At 40.2% G+C, this 11477-nt stretch overlaps 1 protein-coding gene across 2 annotated transcripts; it reads left to right on the forward strand.

Annotated features, from left to right (window-relative positions):
- The first annotated feature begins 1072 nt into the window (after positions 1-1072).
- Positions 1073-5739, forward strand: LOC134666369 (uncharacterized). Of its 2 annotated transcripts, none has more exons than XM_063523509.1 (8): positions 1073-1193; positions 1775-1960; positions 2371-2559; positions 2926-3054; positions 3661-3891; positions 4357-4464; positions 5175-5252; positions 5387-5739. In XM_063523509.1, exons 2-8 carry the CDS (start codon positions 1822-1824, stop codon positions 5449-5451), a joined length of 939 nt encoding a protein of 312 aa, XP_063379579.1. In that variant the 5' UTR covers positions 1073-1193; positions 1775-1821; the 3' UTR covers positions 5452-5739. The 2 variants fall into 2 exon arrangements, with proteins under 2 accessions (XP_063379579.1, XP_063379578.1); XM_063523508.1 differs by having other exon boundaries at positions 1073-1189.
- The last annotated feature ends 5738 nt before the right edge of the window (positions 5740-11477 follow it).

The raw sequence follows: 11477 nt of genomic DNA on the forward strand, positions 1-11477 counted from the left end.
ACAAGCTTTATTAGAATCCGGCAAATGTAATATTAACAGTAATAAGAGTGGAAGTATAGACGTCTAAAAATACTTGTTACACATTACACAAAATATTTTCGCATTAATTTTATTAGGGTTCTTTATTAGGGTTCCGTACCCAAAGGGTAAAACGGGACCCTATTACTAAGACTTCGCTGTCCGTCCGTCCGTCTGTCACCAGGCTGTATCTCACGAACCGTGATAGCTAGACAGTTGAAATTTTCACAGATGATGTATTTCTGTTGCCGCTACAACAAATACTAAAAACAGAATAAAATAAAGATTTAAGTGGGGCTCCCATACAGCAAACGTGATTTTTGACCAAAGTTAAGCAACGTCGGGCGTGGTCAGTACTTGGATGGGTGACCGTTTTCTTTTTGCATTTTTTCCGTTTTTTTTTTTGCTTTATGGTACGGAACCCTTCGTGCGCGAGTCCGACTCGCACTTGCCCGGTTTTATAGGAATGTAATATTGTATAATACTCTTCAAATCTCGTTATGATATTTTATCTCGTTAAAACCGAGATAATGTTATTACTCCCAGTCTTATTACACATGAGTTCAATACATCGTAACACTCTTATTGGTAATTGGAAAATCGTGTTATTATCTCCGTATGTTATTAGTTAGTCACTCCGAGAGGGGTTGCGACTACGTAACTAAATATAAATAATACTTACTTGTATTGTAACAAAGAATTTTCTAAGTATTGCCTTGTAAGTTTTTTAAATTACATTAGGGACCGCATTACCTATGAGACTTTGCAAATAAATATTTTATTTCAGATTTTTTCAATAAATAAATTGGCCTTTATTACTAGAAGACAAGTAGGTATACAACAAACAATAAAAACCCATAAAATAAAAATTAAAAACTAAGCTTAAAAATAAACTACTTATAAGAGAATATAAATTGACCTTTATTTAACAGGTAAACAGACATTAATTTATTTTACTATGCTATTATGTTGCATGTTTTCCTTACGTGATTACTGATTACTAATAAATTATAGTATTTCCTTACAATCCTTACTAAACAATAACCAACCTTACCTGCAGTTTAGCGGTGACGTTCTTAACGTTAATAAGTACTGTGTTGCTGTGATTTACTAATTATGAGATTATTATTTTTGTTATTATTTTCTGTGATAAGCTCGAAAGAGGCTATAAGTGAGTAAGTTTACAAATACTCGTTTCTTATACAAAGAGGTCAGTTAGTACAGTAAAAAGTGCCTACTTTGCTTCCCACTTGTTAATTTTGTTGTGCTCCAACAGTTTTTTAATTTATGAAAACTAACTTTTATACTATAAATTTAAGAAATAAAGCTATTGAAACGTATTATATCGCGTTTATTGAACAATACACGCGCTACAATCCGTTTCAATAGTTTTATTATATGAGTAACTATCGCGGTAACCGAAGACAATATTAAAAATTTAAATTAAATTTTGATTTTTGGAGCATTTTTGGAGCATTTTTCAGAGTAAAGTGCCGAGGAATATTTAAAACGTCGCCGTAGGTACCTACCTATTAAAGAATTATGTCGCTTTTGGATTAGTGCCACGCATGGAGCTCATGAGTAGCGTTTTAAAGTCCTTTGGTCCCAGATATCCTGCTCCAAAATCCTTCATTCTTTGTCTGGCGAGAGCGTGACATTTAGATATATTATAGTGTTTTATTGTGTCTTCCCCTCATTGCACAATATAATATTATATTCTTCATAGTAAGTGTGCGATATATTATTTTATTTGCAGCTCAAAAACTCAGTATCATCCGAAGAACAAATGATAGGACATACACGATGCCAGATAAAGGAGTATATCGCTTTAACGACAACGAGAAGGTTTCTATTGACTGCATTTTAAACTGCACTGAATGCTTAGCGGAAAAAAACTACATCCTAAATTTTTATTTAGACGGAAGTGGACACAGTAGAATGGGTACTACATTTGTTTTAGTATCATTAATTTAGTTTATCCTGTCCTGTAGCTTAAAGGACAAATTTACAACGTTAAAGTTAGCTGGAAGAGATCCCTTAAAGAGATTATCTCGTCTTTGTATACTCGTACATTCATTGTTTGCTCTCTATGTTATGTTTTTTTTGTGTAATTAAGCCTTTTAGTATTAAATACCTAACTAGGTACTACTTACTAAAATAACAGCTAAAGTGTCATTCTATGGAACTTGCTAACTATGTAAACAAAAGTCACTAGCAAATTCATCATTCAGAGACAATTTCAATATGGCGGTTTGTTTACATAGTTAGCATTAAGTTCCATAGAATGATACTTTAATTTAGTTTTGATTTGATTTATATACCTATACTTACTTATAATTGTATTTTCCTCAGTGACTGTCAAAGCAAATTCTACAGGAAAAGTATCAAGAACATTCACGCTCCACAAAAACCAGACAGAAATAGTTTGTAACGCGACCTACTTAGGGTTTGACGACTTCAGCTTTAGTCCTAATAGATCTACGGTAAAACTCCAGTACGTATCACCAAAGCAACAGGATAACCCACGTAAAGGGAAACACTGTAAGTACGAGTACCATCGGTCACACTGTTAACTGACAGTTCGTAAACCTTATTATAAAGGGCATAAGGTCCACCGATGGACAGTTAAGTAAGAGTCTTGCTGTTTGTACATGCTAGTATGTACCTAGATGACACAGAAACAAACATAAGAGTTACTTAACAGTACAGTACTGATTAATACCTGTCATGTACAGTCAGCTGACAGACTACAGCACATGGTATATGGTTACATCCGTATATACGAGTATCTAGATAAATACATAGAAAACAACCATGATTCAGGAACAAATATCTGTGTTCAACACAAATTAATGCAGGATTCGAACCAGACCATCGGTTTCATAGGCGATGTATTTGTCTTTACAGTAGAACCATGGCTAGAGTCACCAATGATATCTCCCAGCCCTTTCAAAGACACCGGTGCGGCTTCTGCAATGTTTACATGTACAGTGTCTAGGGAGCGACTAGCCCTCCTGTCTTGGCATCAGATGAAAGGTACATTCTCTTCCTTTTTAGGGTTTCGTACACAAAGGGTAACCTACTATTACTACCTAATAATATTACTACCTATTAAAACTACGGGACGGTACGCCAATATACGGTACGCTAACGGGACCCTCAATGACCACGACTGCTCTGACAAGAGTATCCGACTAAGAAGAAGAACGGGACCCTAATATTACTACCTAAAACTCCACTACTGTCCGTCTGTCTGTCTGTCTGTCACCAGTCTGTGTTTCATGAACCGTGATAGCTAAAGTCATACCGAGAAAGTGTGCAGCGATTTTGATAGCCCACGCAGTGCAAGTGTCATTTTGAACGTCAAACTTCTATAAAATTACGATGTATAAGGGTCAAACAGATGTGTTACGTCTTTCCTGTAGACATACACAAGAGTTAAGGGCTATAAAGGTTAATTTTCTTATTTAACCCTTATCCACGTGAAAAGGTCCTATCCTTTTATTTAGAGAACTATGATAAAATCATTACTTACATGCCCCACAAGCTGTTAACTATTGCTCACAGGAGAGAAAAATGTACAGTTCGCGCGAACACACTATTAGTTTTCACACGAATTCAAACCACCTACTTGTTTTTTAGGAACTGAACGTGTTGTCCTCAAGACGGTTTCGCTCCCCAACTCCACCTCTGATACAATATACTACTCGACTTTAAACAAAACTCTCTCAGAGTCGGACAGAGACACAGGGTTGTACTGCGTCGCGCGGTACTTTCTTGAAGGCAAACTTTCAGAAAGAGTGATTAGCAAGGGAATCAGTCTGGCGCTTAACAGGACTGTTGGAGCTGCTTCTGAAGATCCTCAAGTAGTAAGTAAGTTCACCGAGCGAGCCTGGGGTGGGGCATTCCAAGATCACAGGCACTAAATTCTACAAAATTGTCATCTGACCTGCCAACGCAAAACTACCTATAATATTAAGTTTCCTTGTGATGTTTTCCTTCACTAAAAACGACTGGTAACTCAAATAATCCTTTACACTTGGCTACCAAAGTGATGCTTCTATTTGTAATAACGATGTTTTTTCAGTAAGATCAATGTGGAAAAGACAAGAAAGAGGATGTGGATAAGGGAAGATCGTCGCTTTTAATTCCTGTGTTTGTACACATACTTACCTACTCCTCTTGCGGAAGGTCGGTAGAGCAGAAGGAGTGAAGCTCTTCCTTTCTGTGTCTGAGCGACGTAGTAAACAAATACTCTTCCGTTCTTGCCCTTTGTCGGCCGTACATGCAATAAATTTTATATATCCGTCTTTACCCACATTGACATATTTTTTTAAGGTAACGCTGGATCGTTGGCACTGTTGGCAGCAATAGGTTCTGTTGCTATTGTGGCCTTAATACTTGTGGTTATTTTGGCAACAGTAATTATGAAGTATAGGAGAAAAGGTAAGATAATCAATTTTAAATATGATGTTTTATTTCTTCAGTAGGATTCTCATGTGAAAGGAAACCTTAGGATTCTGACACAAAATTTCAAATCCCCTATAAATCCTATAATATTATATATTTTGCTAGGTTATAAGTACGTAAAAAAAATTCTAACCTTTGTGGTGTAAAGGGGACGCAATCACATAAACATTCAAATATAGTAACAAACTCTCACTTTCATAATTGACCGAGCGAAAGAGAAGGTGGCCGTTTCAGCTTAAGCATAAAATCTTTTGTATGTCCGGATGTTCCTGACCACAGGTCGCATTTTTCCACCGATTCTCGTGAAATTTGGTTAGCGGGATCGGTAATTATACAGATGTTTTTGTCGATTTCGTTACTAGCAAATTTTCAAAATGGTCGTTTCATGGAAATGGTGGTTTCATGCGTGGTCATCAGCTCGAAGAGTCATTAGTAGTAGGTATAGCTATCCGTTTTGAATTATCTATTTGAAGGACACTAATTATAATGTAGATCTACATCGTATATTTTGATGGCCCGTGGCTCAATATGCAGGTATCCAAAATGACAAGTCGAATTACACCAAATTTAGAAATTTTTAAATCATGCATGGGTTAAGGGCGCCATGGATTGCCACCAAAAATAGTTGTCTAAAGATTAATTTGATTTAAGAATCAATTGGATGAATACGACTAAAATTATTCCAGTGAAAATATTTGAAAGAGACGAAGCGTTGAGAAACCGAGAGCCTTTGCCGCCGCCACCTACAGATGACATATATGAGCGTAAGTATTTGCATTAATTGTACGTTATTATTATTAACACCTGGTTCCAAGATGGTTGTAAGTGCTTTTTCTACAATGTTGGCTTCTATTTACTGCCAAAACATTAATTGATTTGTATTCCAATATCTTTCCAGAGGTGTACGGTCACGGCGCAGGTCTCAAAAGGCCGAGGATAAGGCCGAAGGTGACGCGACACTAAGACATTTCATATTTGGCTGACTGCGGCAGTATACTCGTAAATTTAGGATGGACAAATGTGGGAAGACCATCAGCATATCAAATTTATTCCAGGGACGACCGTCATAGGGCAATTTAAGCATTTAAATTAATAAACACAGTTTAACACCGCATGTCACATCCATCTGTTGAGTTTCCCTGTCTGTTGAGACCCTCCTGTGTCATTCCTATCGCTTGTCGAGCGTAGGGAAGTAATTTTTCGGGTGAACCAGTAGATTAATATAAATAAAATCTAACACATTAGAGGCGTTTGAAGTATAGCACTATTATTCCATTATCCCTTTGATAGACACACGATTGAATACGATCCAATACGGGCGAATATTTAATTTAAAAGTTGGTTAGCATAGGACCTAAGAAGTACTTATATTAAGATGAATTTTGCTTAGGCCCACTTGCACCATTCCACTAACCCGGGGTTAAGCGGTTAAACTGTTAACCTAGTGTCATATTGTACGGCTAACCATGGCAACTCCTGGTTTAACCGGTTAACCCCGGGTTAGTCTAATGGTGCAAGTGGACCTTAGAAATGCAATTTAAAGCAACACTCAAGTTACGAGGGTATCGTCTTGGGTCGTCCCTAGGGTTGCCAGATGGTCGGGATTTGGCGGGATTCTCCCGATTTTTAGCATGTGTTCCCGATTCCCGACAAAGTCTAAACTGTCCCGAAAAACAGCTTCACGTTATAAAACAATAATTTCAAGTCCCAAACTGTCGTCAAGCGAGCGAGTTGACGTAGGGCCAATAATGTAAAATATCGTTGTTTATAACATAATTACTTTAATTTGAATGTATTTTTTTTCCCGAATTAAGTCCCAAAATCCCGAAAAAATTATATTGTTTCCCGATAATAGCGCCTTTCGATCTGGCAACCCTAGTCGTCCCATTAGTTTTTCGTCAAGTTCTTAAAATTAATCCTATTCTGCTTTCGTCATGCATTCCACATTGAAAGCAACCGACGATTTTGACGAATGAAGAATGGGTGACGAAAGCAGAATAGGAATAATTTAAGAAGGAACTTGACGAAAAACGAATGGGACCACCCAAGACGATACCGTTACGAGATACGAGCTTTTTAAAGTAACAATACGCTGGTTGGCCCTATGGGCATGCAACGAAAGCAATGCCTACATTAATTATTTATAGGGAAATAAAAAGGCCCCACCAACCAATGTTCTGCTACCAATGAAAACACGCGAATTGTTCCTGAATTTGGCGGTGTTTAGACCCAAAAGTTTTTGCGGATTACCGCTTCCAGCTATTAGCTAGGGGGTCGAAACTAATAAACGTAAACGGCTCTGCAATAGTTAATATGTAGATAATAAGTTTAATGAGTTTCATGTTAACAAATTAGTTTACTTGACCCTTGGCCGGCCGCGTTCCAACGCGTAGGTACTTACAGTCACGTCAAAGATATGTTTACACTTTTCGCGTTATACAAAGGAGTAAGATGCAAAAGTGTAAACATATCTATGACGTCGACTGTACACAATGTTATTGTATTAACTAATAGATTGTTGGCAAGTTCAATAAAACGCAGTTTTTGAAAAATATATTTATTTACTTTCATCTACATAATTTATTTGATAACAATTCGTATAAATACATCCAAGATACACAAACTTTACAAAATTACATGACACACTCAATCACACGAAACACTTGTCAATAGTAAATATTTTATGGCTTTTCTACACGATGGACTAGCGCCGGCCACTCCAAGGGACGCATTTATATTTAATAACAATCAACTACTGATTTTGTAAAAAAAATATCCGTACGGTTAGGTACGTAATATAATATTCCTGTGTCGGTTTAATACAATGGGACTATATTTCTATACAGTCAACAGCAGAAGTTGCTAAGCGGGCCATCATGATCTTGACGCGACCACAGAATAAATAATAGTACTAGGTACAGAAGACTCACTCTGTAACAAAACGCGTCTGTCACGATCAGCACAGATATGGCCGCTAGCGACAGCGCCACGCGCGGCTTATGGCAAACCCCAAAATTGGGGTCGAACGGATGGAGTTTTAGCTACCTGTAGCAAAGCGACGAAATCGCGGAGTGAGCCACGCCTGACGCGACTTTATTGTTATAAGAATAAGAGCGTGTCAATATCATTTTGAACACCTCGCCCTCTTAGCAACTTCTGCTGCTGACTGTACCTACCTTATATTACCCTCCAAGATTAAATCGAGAAACCTAGGAACGTGATTATGATATTTGATTTCAGGGGTCCTTTCCATTTATTCCGCAAAACGATTACAACGTATTGTAGGTATTATTTGTGTTACCATAGAAACGAAACCGATATTTTTCCCATAGCACCTCGCGACCCAATTCGAACAATACTTAAGGGGCCCACAGATTACCAGTTCGCCGCAGACTATAAATACTATAATAATATTAGCCTGTCAGTTGTCCGGAGCTGTAAAATTTTGCGTTTTGTGTATTTAGGGGCATGGGCTCCTTTACCGATCTGCCAGTATCAAAAGTGACATTTTTGGTTGAAGAAATGTCACTTTTGACACTGACAGATCCGTATCTTCACCAAGCACAGAATAATTAATAGTACTACCGTACAGAAAGGAAACTTCCTACAAAACCGAAGTTTGACAGCGGTTCAGGGTCGAATCATGCTGTCCCTTTCTAATATATGGCACTATCCCTTTTGGCTATTTAGGGTTGTCAAAAATCAAGTGATTATCTTATCTGTGGTCGTGCACGCAAAAGGAAGTCAAGTGGTGCCAACACTAATAATTGCTCGGAGCAATGCTGAGCCGAGCGGAGCCGAGTTTGACCGAAGTCGGGAGTTTCGCACCCCTGCACCAAGCCAACCCATATTTATATTTCAAAATATTTTGCACGATTATATCGAGTCGTCCGAAAGGGTTATTACCTACTAGCTTCTGCCCGCTACCTATTTCCATATTGGCATAGTTTTCATTTGTAACAATACCCCGATTGCTAATAAAATTCTATCAAATCCTACCAGCCTATTGTCATTTATACTTCTAGGGCCCTGTTTTATAGGCTATAAGTTTTAACTTTACGAGTGTAGCGGCCATATTGTTTTGTGTTTGCAATTGATGAATTGACATGTGATTAAAACCAACAATGCCGATGCCTTTTCACTATTTTCCCAATCAAGAATTTTATTGTATAATTGCAAATTGTAAGTAACATTATACAAAGGATCATGGATTACGAGAAAGTCTATAAAAACCTAAATGCCGATGACATAATATTTATTTACGATACAAGTGCGAAAAAAAGGAAAGCCACTCGTGTCGAAATTTTAATTTCGACGTAGTTACGTAATGTGCTTATTATAGCACAGGGTGTTGTACTTGGGCACCAGATGTAAGTAAGTACTGTAAGAAATACGAAAGTAGAAGCGTGGGTATCAATTTGAAATACAAACTGAATATCAAAGTCCTCGCCCAAAAATATGTACACAATCTAATTTACCTCTATTACATTGTCTTTGACATTTAAAAAGCAAAGCGCACAGACAAATCTAATCAAAACTTCGAGAACTGGACCTAAAAATAACTTGAATAATGTTCCTCAATCGCCGGAAAGTCACAAGCATTCATACACCTGTGATACTTGGAGTAAAATGTCTGTGAGTTAGGTCCACTATAATTTTGTCAGTTTTGGTTAACGTTATTATGTTTTAATTTAATCCCAAAATCAGACTCATGTCCAGTCAACGGTAAAAATATGGGTGTACAAATCATTTCAAAAATATGTCCCATAACTCTTATGTCAGTGAATTAAGAACTATGGGACATATTTTTGAGTAAGTTACCCAGCTGGTAAATGTTGCGACGCGGATACCGGATGTTACTGACCATACACCCAATTGCCTTGACCTTCTGCTGACAACTGATCCAGACAGGCACTCGGTTTCGGTCTCAGCTCCGCTAGGATCGTCCGATCACTGTCTGGTGAATTCCGTGTCGATCCACTCTCCTCCTGATCTCTGCCCTAGGGGCACGAGGAGAGTATGGCGATACGAGTCAGCGGACTGGGATGAGATGCGGCATTTCTTTGCGTCTTTCCCCTGGCAGCAGGTCTGTTTTTCTTCGGGTGACCCCTCGTGTTCTGCTGAGGCTGTTGCGGATGTGATTCGGCAGGGAATGGAATATTTCATTCCGTTCTCCGACCTATCGCTCGATCACAAGACCCGAGCATGGTACAATTCTGACTGTGCTCGAGCCGAGGCTCTTAAGCAGTCTGCATACCAGGCTTGGGTACTAGCCCGCGATACCAAAGCTGGAGCACAGAGGGTTCGCGCGAAGAAAAAAGCCTTTAACTCAGCTGCCAAGTCCTGCAAACGGGTGCTTCGAAAGGCTCGATTCGACCACGTCAGTCGAATAGGGGCCAAACTCGCCTCCTACCCTCCTGGTAGCAAGCGGTTCTGGTCCCTGTCGAAAGCGGTCGAATCCAACTTCTGCCGACCCACATTGCCACCTCTGCAGAAACCTGATGGGACACTGGCCCACTCCGCGACAGAGAAAGCTAACTTGTTTGCTTCTCTGTTTGCGAGCAATTCACGTCTAGATGCAGGCTCAAAACTTCCACCTACGCTACCTCATTGCAGTTCCTCTATGCAGAGAATTGCTATACATCAAAAAGAGGTACGCCGAGCTCTGCTGAATCTTGACGTGAATAAGGCCAATGGACCAGACGGTATACCTGCACGTGTACTAAAGCAGTGTGCGCCTGAGTTGTCTCCTGTACTGACACGCCTGTACCGACTCTCTCTCCAAACAAGAACGGTGCCGAAATCCTGGAAACTTGCAAACGTGCAGCCAGTACCCAAGAAGGGTAGTCGTGCTGATCCCTGCAATTACCGACCAATCGCCATTACCTCCATGCTCTGTAAAGTCATGGAAAGGGTACTTAACGGCAAACTGCTGGCATACCTCGAAGCAAATGATCTGCTCAGTGACCGTCAATATGGCTTTCGCCGAGGTCGGTCTACTGGGGATCTTTTAGCGTATGTCACGCACTGCTGCGGCGAGGCCATCGAGAGGAACGGTGAAGCGCTTGCTGTTTCACTGGACATCTCGAAGGCCTTTGACAGGGTTTGGCACGCAAGTCTCCTTAGCAAGCTTCCTGCTTACGGCATCCCTGCTGATTTTTGTAGCTGGCTATCTGATTTCTTGAGTGAACGGTCGATCAGAGTAGTTATTGATGGCTGCTCTTCGGACCTCATGGCCATTGACGCCGGTGTTCCTCAGGGGTCTGTTCTCTCCGCAACCCTTTTCCTGCTCCACATTAACGACATGCTGCAACCCAGCATTGTAGGTTATGCAGATGACAGTACGGTTGTTGAGAGATATTTGGCTAGTGCAAGGGACAGCAGGGAGGATATACGTTCACAGAGAGAGGCCATGGTTGAGCGAATGAACTTGACCCTTAGTCTCGTTTCCCAGTGGGGTGATGACAATCTGGTCACGTTCAATGCCTCCAAAACGCAGGCGTGTCTTTTTTCCGCTAAACGGAGTCCATTCGACCTGACTCCTTCTTTCCGGGGTGCATCTGTACCTATTACCGACAGCCTGGAACTCCTCGGCATGGAGCTGAGTTCAGTCCTCGGCTTCGGCAGCTTCATTGAGTCTAAAGCACAAACTGCGGCCAGAAAGCTGGGCGTCCTAAATAAGGTGAAGCGATACTTCACACCTGGACAGCTTCTAACACTTTACAAAGCTCAAGTCCGGTCGTGTATGGAGTATTGCAGCCACCTGTGGGATGGCTCAGCTAAATACCAACTCGGCGCTTTGGACTCAGTGGAGCGCAGAGCCAGGAGGATGATTGGCGACAAGAAGCTAACGGCTAAGCTTCAGACTTTGGCCCATCGGCGGAAAGTCGCCAGCCTGTCGGTATTCTACAGGTTGCACTTCGGGGAGTGTGCCCAAGAGCTACACGAGCTCATTCCACCGTCCCCATTCTACCATCGGACTTTTAGAC

Source organism: Cydia fagiglandana, chromosome 7, assembly GCF_963556715.1.
Source record: "Cydia fagiglandana chromosome 7, ilCydFagi1.1, whole genome shotgun sequence".
NCBI lineage: Eukaryota > Metazoa > Arthropoda > Insecta > Lepidoptera > Tortricidae > Cydia > Cydia fagiglandana.

Bases quoted from the DNA above. Each gene is read 5' to 3' on its own strand.
- LOC134666369 (XM_063523508.1), top strand. From the start codon at position 1,135: ATGAGATTATTATTTTTGTTATTATTTTCTGTGATAAGCTCGAAAGAG. The intron at 1,190-1,774 runs GTGAGTAAGTTT...TTTTATTTGCAG, and splicing joins AAGCTCGAAAGAGGCTATAA to CTCAAAAACTCAGTATCATC. The intron at 5,253-5,386 runs GTAAGTATTTGC...ATATCTTTCCAG, and splicing joins TACAGATGACATATATGAGC to AGGTGTACGGTCACGGCGCA.